The sequence below is a fragment of the Nomia melanderi genome, chromosome 2 (assembly GCF_051020985.1).
Source record: "Nomia melanderi isolate GNS246 chromosome 2, iyNomMela1, whole genome shotgun sequence".
NCBI lineage: Eukaryota > Metazoa > Arthropoda > Insecta > Hymenoptera > Halictidae > Nomia > Nomia melanderi.
Window position 1 is genome coordinate 12,962,151 of NC_135000.1, and position 23,979 is coordinate 12,986,129.

General features: G+C 35.4%; 1 protein-coding gene across 3 annotated transcripts in view; it reads right to left on the minus strand.

Annotated features, from left to right (window-relative positions):
* Window positions 1-5,455: 5,455 nt before the first annotated feature.
* Window positions 5,456-23,979, minus strand: part of LOC116430743 (uncharacterized) — a 38,687-nt gene continuing 20,163 nt past the window's right edge. For all 3 annotated transcript variants that reach the window (XM_031985275.2, XM_076364474.1, XM_031985276.2), the window contains exons 2-4: window positions 11,516-11,802; window positions 8,190-8,450; window positions 5,456-7,742 (exon numbers count right to left, since the gene is read on the minus strand). In XM_031985275.2, coding sequence (XP_031841135.1) covers window positions 7,308-7,742; window positions 8,190-8,450; window positions 11,516-11,802 — 983 coding nt within the window. In that variant the 3' untranslated portion in view covers window positions 5,456-7,307. The remainder of the gene's footprint in view (window positions 7,743-8,189; window positions 8,451-11,515; window positions 11,803-23,979) is intronic.

Here is a 23,979-nt window from a genome sequence, read left to right on the forward strand (position 1 = left end):
ATATCTGAATGATTAGTTTTTTATTGGAAGCTTTAATACCTTATATTAAGTATCACTTGGTCAGTTAATACATTCACATCGGCATGTACCATCGATGGTATACAGCTAACTTATAAGAATAAAAACAAATCAATGTTCATAAGGAAATTATTTACCAAATTATTTATTAACATTTACTTACAGTTAGCAACTGAAGTCAGAAAACTAGATACATGACAAAAGAATTCATTTCAACATTACTTTTGCAAACATTGTTATTATTACAATCTATGATTAAGTATATAGAAACATATCCTGACGTGAAAGTATTAAACAATGTTTGAAGTGATAACACTTATTTAGTTGGTTTCTCCTGTTTAATTTTAATTTCCTGAATCAAACAAGTTTATGTTTTTACTTTCTATGCGAAATTTATATACTGTTCGATAGACTTTATTAAAAACTTCTTTAATTAAATGATTTTCATCGTAAATACAGTTTGCGGTACATTTAATATCTTCTAGACGGCTACTAAAATCATATTTAACTGCTCTATAAACTTAAATGTTTTATTTGTAAAATGATCATTTAAAATCATATTTATACCTATCTGGCATATACAATATTTATTCTTTATTCATTCAGATTAAAAATATGTGGAACTTTCTATGCATGGTGAGAAATACTTTTTTATATATACAAATGTCTATTTAATGTTTTTAGTAATAATAATAATAATATATATATATATATATCACTACATTAGAAGTGGAATAAAATTAGAAGCAACACAATCAAAAAGACATCATCTGACACATTGTGTAATGGAGAGATTTAAAATTAGGTTTACAGACATTTACGGTCTATGCACACGAGTGACGCGATGCGGCGCCGTAACAGCGATGCTGTGCGATTTTGGAAGAGCAAAAACGTAAAGTTTTCTTATCCTTTTTTTGTGAAACAGAAGAACTTTGTTTCTTTGTTCGTTCAAAACAACCGCTACGACGTCGCATTCTGGAGTGTTTGCCGTTTAAACGCGGTAAAAAACATTTTTCGAATAAAATAGTGTGTATAGGACTTGTTTAGCAGAATTTGGTGTCGTTTCTGGTATTGTTGGAAATAGCAAAGCCTGTTCTTTAATACACAACAAAAATTGAATGACACTATTCATAATTGTAGCTACATTAATTTTTATTCAGCATTGCTTGCTTCGTATCAAGCAATCTTCGCATCGGAACAGCATTTCCGATTTTAAGACTTATTTAATCGAATTCAGTATTGTTTCTGGTATTATTAGAAAGACAAAATATAGAATACAAATTGGTTGCTACTAACTGCAATTGTGGTAGTTATTGGAAATTCTATTTGGTATGAATAAAACTTGCTGCGCCAACCATAGTTGCAGATAATATCACATAATTCTTGTTCAGTATTAAATAATAGATCCTTCCTCTTTTATCAATATTGAAAACAATTCTGAACTCTATCAAATATGTCTCAAAATTAAAAAAACAATCACTTCCATTCAAAAAGCGAGTGATGGACCGCGAACGATAGTGTAAATAGAAATTGTTGTAGCTTCCAGAATTGCGGATAATAGCACTTAATTCTTATACAATATTAAAGATTACGTCTTCCTCTTTCCATTAATACCAAAATCAAATCTAACCTACGTTAGATATGTCCTAAAATTAAAATATTCCATATGCATGCCAATATCACGTGACGCACATGACGCAGAGCGAATGTCAATATGAATAAAAATTATTATAACTACCAAAGTTGCTGCTGGAAAAATCTGATTCGTTTTCTACATGAAAATCTAAGCCTTGCTTTTTACATTGATACTAAAAACAACTCTGAACTAAAATTAAAAGTATCCGTACCCAGGCAAATACCGCGTGACGCTTCACGAGCGTCATTTTAATTAAAAATATAATAGTATTCAACTATACACATGTTACATTTAATTTTACTTGGAATTATTTAAATTGTAAAAGCAATAAGGTTACAATTGATTATTTTAGTGTATAGTTTTTTCGGGGTTGTTTTTTTTTAAAGCTGTGTAGTCACGTTGATAATTATTAATTATTAATATATAATGCTGATTATTAATATGCCTCAAATTGATGCGTTTCATAAACCTAGTGTTAAATACGTGCAAAAAATGTTGAATTATATGTAAAATAAAATATTATCTGATATAATTAACTGAGTATATATAAAGAAGTTCTCTGTTTAATACCATCGTGGACATTTCCAACAAATAATACTTTATTGAATGTACATGGCTTTGTGCGTTTATTATTTATGATCAGTTTGCTCATGCTGAAAATTAAAAACTAATTTTGAAAATTATTGAATAATACATTACATTATATGTAAAAGATATTTTTATTATTTTTCTATCGGTTTATCTATTAACAAAACGCGTTACATTTCATCCACATTTATTTGTCCATTTTAGTTAGAACTTTTAATATTGTAATACTTTATCAAAAATATCATATATCAATATCAAATATGGACCAATCAGTAGTTCTTTAATATCAATATAAGTAATTTATGAAGAATTACATATTTACTTCTTTTCAAAACTACAAGCCCCCTTTGAAAGTAATTGTTCACTTAAAATATATCAAGTGATTTAGACTATTAAAAATAATTATATTAACCTTTATAGAATGCGTATGTATATAAAGGGAAGTAAATTTTCATAAATTGAATTAGTATAAAAATAAATATTTTTCATTACAGTTTGTAATCACCACAAATAATACAAACTTTTCGAAAGCATGACATGTTACCTACATGGCATGTAAACATATACTTGAGTTACTGAGAGTGATATTTTAATAACATTCAAATTCGTTATATCAAGTATGCTGAATATATTTCACTGCATAAACCACTTAATTTTCACTGAATTATATCGCCGTTAAAATAATAAAGTACTCCATAAATAAGTATTTCCCATTAAATATCAATCGCTTTGAAGTTAACACAGGATAATTATAAGTCTAAATAAAATATGTAATATGTTATATGTATATGTAAATGTAAGAAGTAATGAATATTGAATACAACCTTTCAACCCTTCGTGGACTCCTGATACTGAAGGATACCGTTCAAGAGACCCTTTGGGCCGATCGATAATGTTCAAGAATATCTTTTGCAACATATAACATTTAACGAGTTAATCTTTTTACAATAAACGTTTAGCTATATCAAATTGATATTTATTATTACAATCAATAAATATATAAATAAAATAGTGGTAATATACTGTACAATTATATGTAAAATAAGTTATTATTTCAATGCATAATTATTTATATAATTGGACAACCTTAAAATTGGACTTTAACATAATATTATTATTTATTATGTTTCATTTATGCTGTATTATTTAAATAAAATTTCACTTGAATCTGAAGTTAGTAAAATTATTAAAATTTATTTCATGAATGTCATTTACGAATTAATTAACATTTTTTAATATCATATAACCAACCACTACCACAGATTTAACGAACCTGATATACTATTATCTTGCAACGTACCTATACATTTTTCGCGAGCCATCATCGATAACGATCGTCAACTCGCGAAAACTGAATACTTCGTCCTCTTATTAAATCCTAATACAATTCATTAAATTGTAGCATTGCAAATCAAGAAAACAATTTACGATTAAATACACTGTCAATCAAATTCAACAAACGAAACGTTTGATTCACTTATTTACATTTAAATAGTTTCATTTCATAAAAAATTCTCCATTTGTATTAAATAAAATATTTGAATCTTTATAAAAATATCCATAATTACAATATTATAAATTTTATAAATAAATAATGTAACAACATACAGAACTTAAATTAAGAGTATTGCTCTTACCACTTCACTGTATATGTTATATTAAATTAAACTAGTATTAGAGATTTCAAACTGAAAGTAATAAATATTCATATTTTTTATTACATTGAATTTGAAATATCCTTGTTTATTTATCAATGTTTAACTATTACAATAAACATAATGTTACATGGATTTTTCTTATTCAGTAATTTGGATGAACGTGGTTATGAAAAAATAGCAAGATCAGAAATTGAAGCTCCAATATAAAAATATAAATTATAAAATATAAAGAGGTCAATTTTTTAAATGTATTTTCACGGGTGATAAATAGCATAATGCTAATTTAATATAAATATTCGAATAATTCATGAAGCTATAACATTTTACATAAAATAATTCAAGTGCAATAGATCATTGAGTCATCCGAACGTTTCACAATTGGATGGTATTAATATTCCAGCATAAAACCGAGAGGGTAGTCCTGGCCAACTACTTTATTATTAATTGGTGATCTGAATATTTGTCACGAACACTTTCTTGAAAAGCAATTGAAGGAAACTAATTTTATTAAAGAAAAATAAATCAGCAAATTCTGGTTACATTTATTCACAATATTTTAGTGGATACTAAACTATAGTATTGAAATTATTTTGTAGAAAGGGATTCCATAGTCCTTATGATAAAGGATAAAACGCGAAAAAGAATAAAAACCATACAAAAATTCAATCGGCTTTAAAATAGGCTTTTAAAAATAGTTCATATCGATATTGCAGAGATTAATATTAGGTGTTAAAACATGTCGTGTTAGTAAAAGTAACTACGAATGAAAATCAATTAAGAATTTTAAGGCCGTAAACTACTGAAACAGCTGAAAGTGCTAAACAATTGTCAAAATAAACTACTGAAGAAACTGTGTTTGCAAAAGACTGACATTTTACGCTCATATGTAATAATTAAGTTTTATCTTTAATCAATAAAATAATCTAGAATTTTAAATAATTCATATGTAATTTCTCGCAAAAATTATGGAAGTACAGTTTTTTTTAGATTTTTTAGATGTCCATTATATTGTATAATTGAAAACATAAGTTTTTAAAATAATATTATATAAACAGCGTCATCGTTTTTAGTATAATTAAATGTTAAAACTATTGTTTCCTTTAGGATAAGTGTTAAAGAACTACGTTGATCTGTTGCATTTATCAATAATAAATTTCTTTTTTAACACGAGTTTTCTTTATCTCATCTCGAGCTTTTTTTATCTTATTTTTCTATTTTTTAACATTTCGATTGTGCTCAGGAGACAGATATTTATAATTTAATATGGTTAATAAAGATAAATTTATATTTTGAATTTCCAAGATGAAAAATCTGTACAAATACTCTTAATTATTGAAAAAAATATTTGTGCTCGAACATCTTATTTACAAACAGTAATATTATAATACACCAGTGGTGTCATAAAGTTGTAAAATATAATAGTTTCATATGTACATATTTTCCGTATTTTCGAACGGTAATGTTTCTTTAACAGGAGATCTAATGCTACGAGGAAGGAAATCATAACACGAAAACGGATTCAATATAAAAACATTGAATTTATTCGAGTCGATTATACAAGTACAGAAATGACAATAAATAATAAATGCGATGGTAACGTGATATAATAAATAAACCGTAACATTATGTACGTTTACGTGTAAGCCACAATAAATATACCTACTACGTATACTTGATAAAATGCAAATGGAGTTCTTAATGTCTAAGTGCACGTGTATAAAAACGTTCAGTATCACATCGCGTGTGAATACCAAGTACAAAAATATCTAACTTTAAAGTACTAGTATGCCTAAGTACTGGTTCAATAGAAAACACTGATTGTCTTTAATACGCAGTATGCACTTTCATTCGAGAAGGAGAATGCTGTCTGTCGTCGCACGACGATCGCTCGCGGTCGAGTTCAACGCGAGCATGTACCTACAAACAACTCTTACGGTTCGTAATGGTCCCTTGATATACGTGGCTTAGCTAACGGAGACGTCTCTTTGTCGCACGACCAAAGTCCGCCCGTGAAAACGAAAGAAACGAAAAGAAAAATGGTTCGAGAACGACGTCATCTTTTATTTCACTTTTTCTTCGCTTTTTTCCACATTCGAAACGCTTGAAAGCAACTAAGAAGCTAATCGCGGAAAGATAAATTTGTCGCGCCCGCGACGATACGAGATTCTACAGACTGGAGAGGGAGAAACTCAAGAAGAATAAAATAAAAAGTGAAACTCTTGCGGTTACATCTAAATACGTATAGTACGCGTGAACGTACGCCACTTACAATAAGTAATGCGCCTATGTATAAAACATTAGGAACTCTGTACGTACGCGTACGCTGGAGATATCACAGCTAAACAACATTAAGCTATCGCCTACTTATGTTAAAGCTACAATAAATAAGTTTGACAAATCATCTCGTTCGGCGATTAAGTTGATGACGCTTGCCGCGTATCGTTAATACTTTCGTGTTTCGAAATCTCAATACATACCGCCGAGTTTTTCTCTCGAACTACGTATTTATCAGTCGCGATTGGTCGATATAATTGGAATTATAGTGGTGCCGCACGAGAAAAAGATTCTAGAAATGGTTATTATCATGGAGAAAACTCGATTGTTTTTTGCCCTATTAAACGGTCAGACTTCCGTAGTTGCGTACGTTATGTAATTTCAATAATTGATATCCGTAATATTCTCATTGCGCTTGTTATCTGTCTTTTCTGTTTTATGGCTTCAATGTTATCTTCGTATTTCCTTTTCGTATGCTCTGGTCGTTTTAAGTAAAAAAAGTACGGCGTACGAACCAAACGCTTTGTCAAAATTATTCACTATCCTTGTTATTAAGTATATTATTAGATATAATACTGTTCTGAAATATATTTCTTAATACTGGTCTCTAGTATACAACTCGATTTCCAATGATGCTTCAACTACAAAATGCATCGGTAGTCGAAAATAAGACGCCGATTTTTAAATATTGGTCGTCACCCTCATCTATCGCCACTCTTTTAACGATAACTCCAACGGAACAAACTGGCAAGAATGGAGAACACTAAGCATCTATGCGTGAACGTAACGATGAAATAAATAGAAACACATATGCCAGTGATAATCCAAAATGTAAAAGCTTCCTTGAGAAAAGCATGAGGAAAACAAGCAAACGATTCTGATCAGTTTTAATATTGTCAACTTAGACGTTGAAGTCAGACAGAAAGCAAGACTCCCGATCCAAGAAATCATTTTAAGGGAAACTCAAAAGGTGATTCCTAGTTTTCAAAGTAACAGATGATTGCAAACAATTGCAACATTCAGATCTATGAAAAACGAAAGATTCTTCAATATAAAGTCAAGATTGCCTGTTAACCTCTTCAAAGTAAACGATGAATTTCGACGAAATAAAAAGAAATGTCACAACATTAGTTTCATGACGCCCCTAGCAACTTCTTTTGTTTGTTTCTTAGCAGTCTGTTCCTTGAAAAGCCCTTTTTCGATCCCTGAGGCAAGGAACTATTCTGACCAGCATTCACAGGGCGCTTCCGAACTGGCCTGTTTTGCTTCTTAATTTTCGGTACTCTTTTACCCTTTGACCCAGGCCCTTTGTTAACGATCTTCGTCCCAGAATTCGGCCTGGCAGGGTTACAGGTGCCTGGCCCAGGTGCAGTGGCGTTTCGGAAGGCTTTGGTCCAGGCGTTCAAAAATGTTTGATACAATCTTATAACACCCCCATCCTGAATTAACATGTGGGTCAAGTCCCCTTCCTTGGCCCAGTTGGAACTTTCAGTAACAATTTTTGCGGTATGTGCCGTAGGTATTTGTAATCCTAAGTTGAAGATAGCAGTCTCCACTTCGCACAACACCTGTAATAAAACACGCCCAATTAAAACGTTTGTTTCTATTATTTCCGTTCTAAAAGCAATACAAATATTATAATGCCTGTTATACAAAACTTTGTGATCGTTTTCAAAAATGGTAACATTGTAATATTTTCGATAGACATACGTCGATGAAAATCATTTTTTCTACTAATTGAAAATTTTGAACAAAAGCTGTAAAATAAATATGTTGTATCGTTAGGACTGTATTGATCACAGTGAAACGTAAGTTAAATAATTAATACATCAAGAATACTATTTTTTTAACGTCTAGTTTTATTAAAAGTACTTTCAATAGTTATCATTAATTTAATATTAAAACGAAAATTATTGTGGCATTATTAAAAGTTAAAACTATCGTGTGTTATATTTGGTATTGTGATAAAACCATATTGGTGCGTTACAATTTAATATGATATAAATTTTTCGTACCCTAAGTATCTCATTGTGCATTTGTTTAATGATCTCGTTTCTTCTGTTCATAGTGAGATCAAAATTAATGTTAGAATTCAGACGAAAAGCTCTGAGATGATGGAACGTGATGGCGAACCTTTGGAGCGAATCGTGAAGATGAGGAAGCGCACGATCAGCTTTCTTTCCTTTTTCAAGACACAAAACCTCCCTGGTATACCACTCGAATTCCTTCTCTGGAAGCCAGGGCATTCTGTACTGCCCCTTCAGCTCTTTGTACACCTGCGAATGAAAGTCGAGATATTGTTTTGTCTAAATACATTTTTAATATATACACTCAACGATACACATCAGCACTTGACTTTCGTCGAGTTACGCAAGTGTAAAATATGTCATTCTCTATAGGAATATCCGGCTCCAATTTCAAGATAAGGGTGCGAAGTTTCTCGCGAACAATTGAATTTGCTGAACTTTACTGTTATAATGCATCATACACAAATTCCTTTACATTCTTAATCGATTTGATTTAAAACAATGAACGTACAGTGAATGAGTACAACTGTAAAGTCATATTGAAACTGCAGAACTTTCATTATATTTATCAGTTTATGTTTTAGACAATCGAAGGCTTACTGGTCAAGCAGCAGCCATGCTTATACCATATAATGTAATGTAATACCATATGTAAACTTGTATTTACATTTTTTTTCACTTTTTATCATTTAGGATCGTGATTCTCTTATTACTAACATTCACATTTAGAAATTCGATGTTCGTTGCTTAGAGCAAAGTGTAAATAAAGTGTGAACAAAATATGGATAAAGCACTGAGACGATATTACAAAAAATTTTATATGTTATAACGTGTAAATTACACACATGCAAAGCGTCGAATTTTGAATTATCTATTATTATCAATTATGCGCATAATTTAAAGTGAGTAATATTTTGTATTGATAAGCACATGAAGGATTCATGTTCTAATTCATAACACTTACTTTCTAAGTGAAATAATTTATACGTTAGCTGCTATGACTACCGATTTCTCACGAATCGTATCAAATATTGTTTATACGTATAAATAAATCATTAGTTTAAAAGATATTTTAATTTCAATATTGAAAAATGGTACCACAGTTCTCTTAACGTATACTTCCGCTTCTTTAAATGACATACGGTATTACGTATGTTCTGTGAAATGGTGAATAATAATGAGACGAACTGAAACGTATCATTTCATCTTACTTTGATGATTAAATTAAGAAACGAGAGAATGAAAGAAAAAAACATGTGTCAATGTTAAAATTTCTAAAGATATTATCTTGATTATTGATGCAAATTTAAATTCGTGTTCTACAGTTTTTAAAATACTATTAAGTTGTCAAACACGTAAATGGATTAGAATCAACGCTTAGCTCAAAATAAGTTCATATTTTACTTATAATATGTATTATATATTGTGTAATAATAGTTTCCTATTCGTCTGTATCAAATATCCTTTATCCTTATTCAGAAAAAACAGTGTGCAACTTTGGAAAATGTAGGTGTAGATAAATAAATGTAATAATACCACTTTACAATATCGAAATTAAAATGTTATTGAAACTATTAATTTTTTCAATAAATATATCAATACTATAGTATAGAAAGTTAGTAGCCACATCGATTAATGGATTAAACAATATACGATTCTATTGAAAAAAGAATAAATCTGATCTTCATATATTCTTTACGTATCCATCGGTATGCGACAAGAAAATCAAATAGATACAACTTTATTTTGAATCCTCTTCGTATACCATATAGTTTATTAGTAATTTAGTAACAAAAATAATAAATTTATGCCTGTTACCACTACCAAAAGTTATAAATACTATAATTGGTCCTTTATTGATTTAAGAAGAAAAAAATAGCAAACTCTTCGAGTATCAGAAAATGCAAATGTAAATAAGAAAATAAAATAATACTTCTAATGCGAGCATATGCATTTTTCCGACTCATTTAAAAAGCACACGCAGCATCACTAAAGACGCTTAAAAACAAAGAATTAATTTCCACAAGACACGTAGATTTTTTTATCAGTTCTAACGTAAAAAATTGCCAAATTAAATTAATCATTATAGGCTGAAATATCGATTTACCATTGCAGGGAGTTAGCTGTTTGTCTGCAGTATATTATGATTGCATTCTGTGATGCAATTATAGTGGCAATGAAACTAAGACTGAATTTCCTTGTTAAGAACAAAGAGACATCGGAATAATTCTTGATATTCAATTATTTGATCATCTAATGTATATAAAGTAGATTGAGGTGAATCGGATCGAATAAAAAATCCAGTTCACATTTGTTATTTGTCACATTCCATTTTTCATTTGCAAAGGAAAAATTTTGTAATTCTTCTTGTTTTTATTAGTAATGTTCAAGTATTTTTATTTATTGATTATGAAACGGAAAATGATTCGATCCGCCTCGGTGTATCATATAACAATTTGTCCAATGCTATACCGGTTCAATATAACAGCAAGTATGTTGTTGCAATATTTACTGGGCACATAAACACGCCTTTAGAATATATTAATGGGCCTATGAACGCGAGCATAGTACAATACCCCTGCTGCAGTCAAGGGGTTAAAACATCTCACTCCCATTCTCGTAAGTCCAAAATAATTTCCATATTAATCCTACGTGCGACATTGTTATTCTGACACTGTATAATTTACGATTTGGCAAGCTGCACCCGCCACAGGACGGTGAACACGTGTTATCGCAATCATTTCGGATTTACCGAAACATTTTTAAATGCAGAGTAAGGCGGTTAGTACTGTACAAAAAGTGAATATAATATACGAGGATCTTGAACCTTGAATCCGATTAAGGAAGTAAGTTCAGGTTAACGCTGCTTTATAAATACTGATTGTACTCTTCATTTCATTATTTCCAAAGAAATAGGCATGTCATGTATACATAGACGTTCAAAATTAAAATTAAAAATTCATCTGATTAAGTCAATCGAAGTCAACATAAATTGCTAAAGAATAATATTTCGGAAATTTTGAATCCTTCAAACTGATAGAATCTCCGGTGGATTTGCTTTCAACTGCTAAGCAAAAATCAACACGGAAACTAATGCAGCGTTGATTTAAAAAGCAAAGTTGTAATTACATTCGTGCGTGGCACATCATAGCAAATGCAGATTGCGAACATAGCAGAAAGTAGGACTTTAGAGCTAGTAATGCTCCGTTGTGCACACGTGCGAACCTCTTTGATGCAGTCGCCCACTCTCTTTTACCTCGGTACGGTTCAGCGATTAATTACGAATCGCGGTCAGGTCGAGCATTACAATTTACCTTTGAATATATGTCCTGCACATCCTTGAAATGCATCCTGAAGTGATTCTGAGCAACTCTGAGCTGCGTCCGCACCCTTTTCAACGTCCTGTGCACACTGTGCCTCTGCGGCATCTTCTTGATCGGCATCGGCACCGGATTGCCACACGGCTGCAACCAGCGGTCCATATTGTTCGATTTGGTTACGGCGGTGCGAAGGCTGTAAGCGGGTGCACCTGAGACCGTATTCAGGCTCAAACTCAGGACAAATGTGAGACTCGTCAAGATAATCGTCTGTGCCACCGAATCTGTAATACAATCAAAATAACACATGTAAGAAGAATACTCTTCCAGCAGATTTGATTTCTTTAATACTAGGTTCACGGACGTTTGTTGTATGGTTTATTCTATTGTTCCTAAAAAAATTGATGTTCGTTTGTTCTGATTTTGGAAATTAAAGGTTTAAACATAGGTAATTTGGCCTTTATGTTTGAGTAATTACATCGATCGAATTCGATGTAAATATTCAGCAAATAATGTTTATAGTATTCAATATGCGTCAAGTTTGACGCGGTCCGTAAACTTAGTGTTAATTCACGTCGGGAAATGTTCCCTCAATTTTTTAGGTAATAGCAAATCGTCTTGAAATTAGATATAACAGTATTAAATAAAAGATACGTAATGCTATTTAAAGAAAGCAAGGTGTACTTGTCTGTTTATTAAAAATACAAAAACAATCTTTTTATTGAAGTGTGTATCCAGGTCGATGCTGATTAACACATTCACGTTGGTATATGTTCCTATATGATTAATCATAAACCGTAGTAACAACAATGTATACAAAAATGATGTTGTAGTGCATTTTTTTGTCACATGTTTAGTTTTCTGACAAATTGTTGCCAATTGTGGATAAAAATTAATAAATAATTTGATAAATAATTTACTTATTAACTTCGATTTATTTTAATGTTATAAATTAGTTGTGTACCGCCGGTAGTACATGCCGATGGGAACGTGTTAATCTCTTTACTATGTGACATACATATCCTTTGTTTCTATAAGATTTCGAATGTATTTTATTTTAACACTTTGACATCATGAAAATTTACAGAAGTGCAATTGCAGTATATGTGAAATTCACAGTTCTAAATAAAGTCAACATGTAATAGTTGAACAAAAAAAGAACGCGCTACTCTGACTTTATAAACTGAAATCAAAATTGATAAGATAATTGTTTCTCTGTTTCAATTTCTATTTACTATCGTACACCTGGTTATTTTTTACCTATTTTTAAAATCTATTCTGATTTTCCTCCTTTCCTGGCATTTTACACTATATTAAAATCACTTTAACGAAAGTGAGGTAATAAAATACAATTTTGATAAAGAACTTAATTCCAATATAAGCAATATAAATCATACCATAAATAATTTTAAACAACATTAAACTATTTCTAAGTTTCGAAAATTGTAACCGTGCGTCATGAATATTCGATGATTCAAAACTGAAGAAAAATTCTTGTAAACAGTAGAATGGACAGAAAGTCTCGTTACATTTTTAAATGAAGTTCAAATGAAGTACAAATTAACCTTCACTGAGCAAATATGCAATATGTATTGCATATTTTATTCGAAAACGTTCTATTATATTCCAGTTTACCTATTCGTAATATTTATTAGTGCATCATAACGCGTACACCACAATGAAAAGTAAAATGACAAGACTTCTCGGCCGACCTAATATTTACGTGGTTGAAAACATCTCTGTACAAAACGATTAGCTATGTGCACCGTTCATCGAAATCCACTATGCAACGTATGATTGACTAGTATCACATTTTCACTTTCACCCATCCTCCTATGTATGCGAGCGTAGAGACGGAGTGTTTTCAAACATTAAATAGACACATTCGTGCGATATTTGAAATTGGTCGCCACTTAATGATGCTAGATCAGGAAACGTATCGAGAATTGCTATTGAGAGAAGGTCGCATGCGGCTTCCTGGCCAGCCGTGTGAAAGAGAGATTGTCGAAAAGGAAAGAGAGGAACTCTTCCGACTTTCACAGTCGCGTACCTACATGGATACGTAGGTACCTACGTTGCACCTACGCGCCAATTTAACAGCGACCAATCGTCGCCCCCGCAGTAGGAAATGGGTTGCAAATCGGAGAATCAGGATTTATTGCGCAATTAAACGTCCCGGCTTACGACTTCCTTCGCAATTCCATACTTCGCAAACTCACCCCGAAGGCGTGCAGATCTCTTGAACTTTTTACGAGGCCAGACCCCCGCCGGTTAATAAATTTCACACGGGCTTCATTATTGTTCGATTTCGTGTAAACGTAAAGCGGAGTGTCGATTAAAATTGATTTATTTCCCATATTATGAGGGGCAAATAACTTTTAATCCGAAATTTAAAACCGTGACCCGCGAATAACTCACTCAAGACTTTGTACACAGAAAAACTGGTGATTATTTACAGCTGGGAAATAGAAAGAGCGACATTATTAAGTACACGCGGACATATATGCACGCGCGCTGTGTTTGTATACATTAAAGCTAACAAGTTTGTAAGTTTGCGAATATTATTTTCCTTTACTTTTAATTTTAATTTATATTGGAATTATAATTCGTCATTAGGCATTATTTTTTTAAGACTTTCAAAATATGAGAATAGTTTATTTATTTATGAGTTCATTTTTGAATACCTTTCAATTGATCGTGGAATATTTCTTATACACTCACAACTGAAGGAAATATTTACATAACTTGTCGTAATTAAGTCGTGTAGAACTACGAATTTATCCAATTCTTCGTTTTTAACATAAGAATCCTTTCAAATATTCCGACTAATGATTATCAAATTTTCTAGCTAAATGTGCAGATACAATCAAAGTTCAGGAAGGGGTAGTTTTGATAAATATTTCTTTAAAAACCAAAAACTTTTGATTCAGAACTGTCTAGAAAGGTGTTCACAGGTTGCCACTACCCTGAACCACATATTGTAAACACTAGAACTACCGTACCAGTGAAAATGACCGATTTCGGTTTATTTGTTTGCAATTATTGACATTTTCGGAGCATTAAATACTCGAAATGATTTTGAATATAAATAGTTTCACTTGTATACTATAATGAATACCTAAAGAAACTGAAAATAATCCGTGGTCACAGTTTTTATAAGGATTACATGTCACTCGCATTAAATACTCAGTAGTCCTAACGTTAGACATCCAATCGGCTTTATAAAATCACCATTACATTACACACAAAATTACACAGAATACATTCGGTTAATCTTCACTCTAAAGCAGTCGTAATTGACAAACAAATTGAAGATTGACAAAACTACTACGCGCATCAACAGAGTCCTCGAACAGCCACGAGGGTAATTAACACGCATTAATTGCTCGTGCGTGCGTGTACATCCATCCGAAGTGGCGGTGCGTGTGTTCAGGCGCAACCTGTCACGGCGATTCGATACGATCGTTCATGCAATTCGCACGTCAGTCACGCGTGAACGAATACACGTCTCGGCGCACTGGCCAGTAACAGCACACGTGTATCGCGCGATGATGCGCACCCCACATCCCGCGGCTCGATTACTTTTATCCTTTCCGATCGAAATGAATGATTAATTGGTGCCAGATCGCGCGTTCCCTTTTACTTTAGTCCAGCGGCCGCCTGACACGTGTACGAGCAACAATTCTCATTACCAATTAAAATACAACATGCTAAATCTCGACACGCGTACCGAGTGGACGGTAGAAGAATCGATCCTAAAACTGTCGTACGCCGCGCGAATGTCGATATTTCATTGCGACTTGGAACGCAAAAGCGTGCGTCGCGAATCCAAGAGCCGTGGTACACCCTAGTCAACGTTTAACACGTATAATACGAGGTATGTATGTACCGCGACAATAACTAGCTCGTTCAACAATGAGAATAGCCCCGTTCAAGCTTGTCAATCGTTAGAACCATTGAAAATCGTTCCCGGCTCGATCTTCCAAGGAAAATTAAAGCGGCATTCAAACGTTAAACGTGAAGCTCTAACGAACGCGCCCCTTCGCGGGACTATTTAAACATGGACTTAGCTTGACAATAAGTCGCGATTCGATTAGCCCGTTGCCGAGAGACTGGAAGGAGCCTCTCGCACGTGTGTATCTTATCGTAAACTCACGCCTCCTCTTCTTCTCCCGGAATTGCTCTCCACTGCTGGTCTCAGCCAGCTCGTACCGAGAGATATATGTACACAGTGCGTGGGCGTACGTTAAAGGTGCACCCCATATTGTGCATACTTTTAACGATCACCGCTTTCAACTGTAACAATTTGCATCGCTACTCACCCGTGTTTCCCCATTCCACGATTTACTGTATCATCATTTCGATCGCCGAACGTACGTATTTCAACGGAATGCTACAATTACGATATCTCAGACCTCAGTCTCGATTAGATATCGTTTTTCATAGGTTCGCTGTTCACCGTAAAACAATGTTAAATATGTCGCGTTACCGTCACCGTTTATATATAGAAACTTGTCCCTTTGTGAGTAAACATACATGTTTACGTATGTACGGACACTGCAATTCTTAATAACTCTAAACAGTAACACACAAATTCTTTTACTCTAAAACAGTAACACACAAAAATTAGTGGATTTTATTAAATGATGTAAGTAATTAAATATAGAAGATAGATTTTTGGAATGTCAAAGTATATTATTACTACGAGAGTAGAAATACTGTGCATATCAAAAGAAAGAGATATGTATATGCAATGTCTGGTGAACTGCTGTAAATTATGTCATGTGTGACAGTTTTGGTTTGCTGAGCTTCGCGCCAATAATTTTCCGATCAATGACGATCCACAGTCTAGAAAGCAGAATATGATCGAGTACGATTAAATAAAAGACCTGATCATTATTGATTATTGTCACACAACTCAAGATACCGCAGAAATATCTACTTAAAGTATTAAAATTTAATACGAGAAAATGCTTATGTAATCTAGGCTACATAAATCGATACGATATTTGCGTAGCACACGAGCTGATGGAGCAGAATTCGATCAATCGCATCTCTATGTCCGATTCGAACCTCAAAACAAATACGATCAATTTAAAAATAGAAACAGTTATTAGAAATGATAAATGGATTTAATATTCAACCAAAAAGATCTTGATCCCAAAGAAACAAAAGATAATTAACGACTTCTGTGATTGGAAGGATATCCTGTTACGAGTATCCAATATAAATTTTTAGCAAATCATTGAACGATTAATTCAAACAATCACTGCTCATAATTGGATCAAGCAAAAGCGTCTAATGTGAAACTTGCTTTTAAACGGTATAACGCTACATTTCACGTTTCTCTATCTATGCGCTGAAATTGTTGAAACTCAGAATATCTTATCTCATTCGTCGTATTTGCCGAACGTTGCACCATCCCGAGTATCATTTATTCCATTTCTCACAAAATTCCTCCGGTAAGAAAAAAAATAGAAAATTGAGAACAAAGAAACATACTCTCTCTAAAATACATTTAGGAGAGTTTCTTCAAAATGAAACTGAACGTTTTTGAAGCGTGATATAATAAAGCTGTTCGGAAAATAGCGAAAGAAAGTGAAGAAAAATGACCAATAATATATATAACTAAATTTTAGTCTCATTTATACAGTTTGCCTCTGAATATCCTTTAAATATAAGAGAAGATTTCCTAACTAACCAAAAAGCATACAACTGAAAGTCCAAATATTCCGAGCATTCAACTTGTTCAGGATACAAAGAGGAAAATTGAATAATCGCTTTCAGCATCTTTGTAACCGAAACAACGAAAGGTCGGTCCCTTCCAATTGATCAGCCCCGTGATTCGAAATTGGAACAGAATTTTAGATCTCAATCATCAGGTTCTAATAACGGTGCTACGTGGCTGGTACCATCTCGACCCAATGATCCGCATTCCGAACAATGTCGTGTTCGAAAGATTGCTTACTCGGTCGTTTAATACGTATGTTCGACATCGAACCGATCGGCTCTCAAAGTGGAATTGCCGCCATTCTCGCAATGGATTCCCCGGATGCCAGTAGTCGGCTGATCGGTCGGCCCTCCGGTGATTTGGAGAAAAGGGGCGGGGAAGAGGGTAGGGGGTAGAGGCCTTTTTTTCCGCGGAGAAGAGGATGAAGATTGTTGGTTTTGCTATGCCGGTACCGCGGTGGTGAATGCCCCAGGGCGGCAAAAGGCGGTTGCTGCTTTCTGAGAACGGGTCGGAGTCGGCCGCACCGGGAGCGGTGATTGCGTGGTGATTAGCCTCCACCTTCGCCTCTTCCGACCGACTCAAGCTAGCGAGAAAAGAGAGAGTACTGGTGAATCGAACGGATCACCTTACCGGAGAGAACACAATATCATTGCCGATCGCGAACATGCCGGGGAATTTCTTGATATCAACCATTGACACCTGGTTCATAGCCGTAGCTAACGCGACGACAGTTGCGAGATGTTCGGCTCTCGTAGGATGCGTATGCAGGAAGAACACGGGAAACACTGACAAATGCAAATCGTCTCGTTGAATATACAAAGAACAGGCAACATACATTGTGTAAGGAGAAAGGAAGATAATAAATCGATTAGTCAAGTGTGTTTAAATACTACTCCAGTCTAAAAGATATATTGCTTCCGAATGAGTTACGTAAGCTACAGAGGTCATGAACTCTCTTTCTGTTGAATTTTGATTGTGTGGGAAATGTTTGGATTTGTGCAATAAATGAATGTTCATTTCAAAGTATTTCACAGTATGTTCCTTTAGATGGAATAGCTTGTAACTGGATAAATAATTTAAATGTAACGTTACCATCGTTCGTAAATATTTATATATGGAAAGGTTCTTTTATAAATTGAATACAATATTTCTTAATGTTATAACAATACAACACACATATTTCGACCATCGTAACGTTAGTATTAATCGACTCATATTGCTACTATCCTTCCAAGCCAATTCATTTATTGCATCGAAAGCTAACTTGATCATAAAGATCGAAAATAAGAAATACATGTCTCATTATTTCGAACTTATAGCATTGACGCGTGGCAAAAGTTACTGACATTGTTCCTCATAACAGGATCCAAATCCATCGCATCTCGATTAGAGACTCATCCAAGATTATACTTAATAACTTTATCGAGATTAATATACCAAATCAATTTCGCATTGTCCAATTTACGAGCCGGAACACGGCGATAATAACTATCAGAGAAGCAATCACCGAAGACACATTCGGTCACGCACGTTCGTGAAAAATACATTTCGTTAGTGCGATGTCATTCAAAGTGGTAAGTGGGACGCGTTTCTGCATTTCCTTCTGTGCCGTCACTCTCAGACTCTTTCCACGCAGACGCGGTACGCGTCGCGCGCGCTCGCGCGTACGTGTGCGCAGAAATCGCGTTTGTACACCGAAGGTGTACCATCCTCATCCGCACCTACGACAAGAGTACCGCGTACTATATGCGAATACACGGTGGGCACCATAGGAAGAGGCAGGTTATGCATGGCACGCAACATTTAATACAATACGCACGCGAAGAGTCGTCGGGAATAGTCTGCAGAGGCGTCGAGCTTTCTCCTCGAGTCGAATCGAGGAACGATATGATAACGTATATCCATTAACCTTTATTATCGATACGCCGCGGCGCGGCATGGGTCGACGCGACGCAACGCGAGCGCGCGCGCGGCTCCGATAATGCGAGTTCTCTGCTGGTTTCGTTCGAAAGGTTGCGTACACATAAACACAGCTAAATTCTGTCCTGCCGACCCGACCTTTTCGAACAAGCGTGCGCGCGCGCCGCTCGTGTATCGTGAAAGGCGAATCGGGTCAACCTCGTCCGCGAATCATGTCTCCGCCAATGGAATCTGACGTCACGGATTCGCCAGACAGATTAGCGGGGCGCACGGGCATTTGCATTTTGTCTGGCGGGTCTAGCGCGTCGGATATTCCCTGTCAGAGGACGACCCCACCCATAAACAGACGTGATGCCGAGGGATTTTAACTTGCCAGGGTTGCGCGTTAACCTCCATCCTTTACCTTCTACCCGGTAATTCTGGCCGCAGCCTAGGCTCCTTTTGTTCCTGCTTTTCTTCCTCTTCCTCCTTCCCGCCCCCTTATCTCCGGCCAGCGTGGTCGTCGTTCTCTCTCCGTTCGTCATCGTCATCCGCGCTCTCGTGTTTGTTCATTTTCGTCGCCGCTCGTTGCCTACCTGCTACACCGTATCGTCGCGTTCCCTCCGCGTATCCGGCGCAACGCACGACTCTCTCCTACTCTCCCTCCCCCTGAACAGCACCCCGCCACGGCAACTATCTCGGCCGCTCCACCCGGCCGCGTACGCGCGGCTGAAGGTGCTTTACGGTATTACGACGATATGGATCACTGATGTCATACTGACGTCATCTATCGTTTATATCCAGAGGTGACAGCCTACCGTTGGCATCGGTGCAAGAGTTGATCGGGAACGACGTTTCACGACCGCATCGCGGCGACACCGAGGGGGGGGATCCGAGCGCTGGAATGCACGAGATCGGCTACTACGGCGTTCAATGTCATCGTCGATTACATTATCTCGAATCCTCGGCCGACGATAGGCCGCACACGCGTGCGCACACGTGCGCAGGAAAGCGCTCGCGGAGGCCGATTCTATGTGCGTGAATCGCGGTCGATGGTATCGCGATTCTTTCGCGTCCCCCCTTGCGCCTCCTTTCTTTCACGAACGATTGCACGATGCCCCGCGTCTTCTCTCCCCTTTTCCATTCAACGATTGCGCGATTGCTCGGCGTTTCGCCAGATCGATCAACGTACACACCGGCGCTGCCACGCGAAATCATCGATGCGCTCGTTCCCGATGCGACGGGAGAAAGCTCCCCCGTGTTATTGTTCGACGCAGCGGATATCGCGTTCGGTAGAAGACGCGTACCCGCGATGCCGACGTAGCCCACGCCGAAATCTTCGACGACCCGACCGAGGAAAAGGGAATTGAAACCCGACGACTCGATCCCTCAGTTTTCTTGCTTTCGCGCAAAGGATCGGCCATGAATATTCAGGATCCGATGAATACCCGCGACGCGACATTACGCGCAAGAAAAGTAGATTATGCAAATGATTGTGAAATTGCCGCGGTCGGTGCGCTTAAAACAGAATAAAAGGAACATTGTGATTAATGGCCAATAATATACATTATTCATCGCGCGCATTCTTGTCAGTCTAGTTCTTAACGGCGACTGATCTTTCTCGGAACATTTCCAGAGAAAGACACCGGGGAAAATATTTTCCACTCCCGCGGTTCATTCATGACTCCCGCATTTTTATACTCGCGTCACGGATAATTAGAAATCGTACGGGGACGGACTGTCTCGGAGGAATTCCGCGTTTGGGCGTAGAGGAGAGGATTTCACTGGTTTCTTTAAAACTTCCGTTTGACCATTAGACGCGCAGCGACTGCGCACAATAGACAGAAAACTGGTCGTTTCGTTTCGTCGTGGCGAAGGGTAATTTGCTGTTTGTCGCGCGTTCGATTTCGCTACGCGTCTTTACGACCTACGCCGTAAAGTTCCATTCACACCAACCTCGGAGGATTATATCTCGTCACGGAGTATTTGCAAACGATTATTGCGTAATATAAACAGAATGAAGATATTCGACCGGGTAAGATTTATTCCTGGTCTCAGGGGCAACTTCGGAATGCACATGAAAGGAAACTTGACCCAAATCAATCCGAATCTGCCAACGTCATTGTCGGGGATTATGAAATCCATGTTGGTCTAATAAAACAGTACGACTCTTGTCAAAATAATTGCTAAGGTACACGGTACGCAGAGCAGAGCAAATAAAGCATTACAAGCTATTTTATTAACGAGAAACTTTTCTCACGCATGATTGAAATCATTGATCAGAAGAGAGTTACAAGATAAGTAAACTCACAATAACTCTTCCTTGGATAGACTAAGTCTTTAAAATAGGTAGGACTGGTATTCTTTTTACACCAAATCGTCTCAGTATGGTGCAATTAAAAAGTAATGACGAAAAATTAAAGTCAAACTACTTTTTACGTATTTAAAATAAGAAGAGTGTTTCAATTCAATGTTACGGAAGCTATGATAAGAGCTATCTGAATAAAAAATATGATATATAATTTAATGTAGAAATTAGAGATACTCTCTTTATTCCTTATGCAGAAAAAGTTCTGCTATATCAAATGATCTTTGTCTCGTTTCATTAAAAGAAAACGATGCTACCAACTGAATCTTATGACACTATCGACAGGAGAGTAATCGTGCATGCAAAATTAAATTGAAGGTGCACGAATAAATTTGTTCGCGTGAAAATTCCTTTTTGTGAAATTGGGATTGCAGATTTATAAAACACATATACATTAGGTTAGGTTTATGTAAATATCGATAGTGTAATTGATCAAAATTCTGTACAAAAAAAATGAAAAATGTAGACTAACATTTCCCGAGAAACTTCGATTTGAAATACAGACGGAACATCTTAAAACTCAATTTTATTGAAATCCAAGTCTGAAATAAAAAATTCTTCAGTTTATATCTTTTACTTCTTTCCGCATGCAGATTGTGTAACACATATGTAATCAAGAATTAGCCAAGTGCATACGTGTTCCACGAATATTCACACTTAATATTTTCGAATACGTGATTTTAAATCAGAGAATTTTACTCAATGTATTATTTTTTCACCTTGAATTTCAGCCATCTCGGTCAACAGTATTTTTACCGTTTTTCGTATATACCTATTTCTACCAAAATGTTATTTAATAAAATCTATTAAATTACTAAATATCATCTAACAAATAATTGAATACAATCTAGTAAATATACACACTGCTAAATTAATTTTATAATCATTCTAAGAAAAATCGAAAAGTCAATCGAGGAAAAATAATCCAATACAGAAAATAATTTTAAGTTACAATTTTCAAAGGTGTCTTTCACCCTCTTGGTTAAAAAAGTGCTGAACCATTAGTTACATCCTGTACTTCAATGTTTCCATTACAGGACTACCTGCAACGGTTGACCGATCAAGTGAAATTATTTACCATGAAATCATAAAATTGCGCAGAAAACGACACATTAAAAGAAAGCAAAGATTTTTGTGTGACTAACTGCGGGCGGTCCCTTCGTCTTGCGGGAACATAAAATCGAACTCTCACACCGCAGGCCCTTTACGAGGATCTCCCGCTCTGAGCATATACAGAGATGTCAGCGGGGCTTTTAGATGGAACTGGGTGCGTGCACCACGCCTCGACGTCCCTTTAGGATCTTTACGATTTCCACGCATTGTCGAACATGCCAAGTCGATAACGACCTCGACCTCGAGGTCATAAAGTCGGTCGACTGTGTCACGAGGTGTCATCGCGTCATTGCTTTTAATGTTCATCGCATCCAGCTCGGTATGGTAATCAAAATACAAGACGTGGTTATAAAAGATTGTCCAATTTTTTTTACATGATCTATTCCCCCTATTTTCGTCTCGGGTTGATCTATTGTACACGTCGTAAAATATTTTCAACCCTTCACACACCGAATGCTCGCGCAGGGTCGCGGTCGTCGTAACATAAGTTAGCCGGAGCACGGTAAAAGTTTCACAACACGCAATGCCTGAAGTACAATGTTGCAAAATTTATGCGTGTAATTTGCACCTAAAAGCTGAGAGAAAGGTCTCAACAAATATGGAGCCGCAAACGTTTCACGATCGCTATAAATTATTTCATTGTTTCACAGTAGGTGCTTTAAGTAACCTTCATTGCCAACCACATGCAAACTCGCGTCGATACATTGTATCATTGACTCTCTCGGGTATAAAAACGCTCCCATTTGATTCCTCATCGTATTATAAGAGCTTTTTACATGTGTGTAGGTAAGTGTATCCATTCTTATAGTTTCGTAGTGCTTGGAATAGAATATATTGCACACTTTGTCACGTTGATTCTCATAGCGATCATCACCGGCATAAAATTAATGGAAAATAGATTTAAATTTTGAATTGTAGCCCTCAACAATTTCTAACAATAAGTGCCTTCAGCTAAGAAAATAGTAATAGTAGAGCGTAATGAGTACACCCATACGAAAATATTTTTATTCAAGCTTAAAGGAACGTGTCTTATCGTAATCGTATCCTGGTTGTGAAACCTCGCGACGATCAATCTTATGACACCGCAAAGCAGAAATTTATTGGATTTAAATCTGCTGACGTCGAAAAAATAAAATATTTGTGAATTTATTATTGTCAAAACACATAGGTTTCGAAATATCTAATAGCGTTTTGTAATAAAAAATGTTCTATTCATTTATGGTTATTAATTATTTAAAAGAACATTTGAATTTACAACGTTGTATTACGACATCTATCATTAAAACCACTTTACTAATATACTGTTGTATATGTCCTATGTCCTACTTATAACTTGTATTATGAACTATA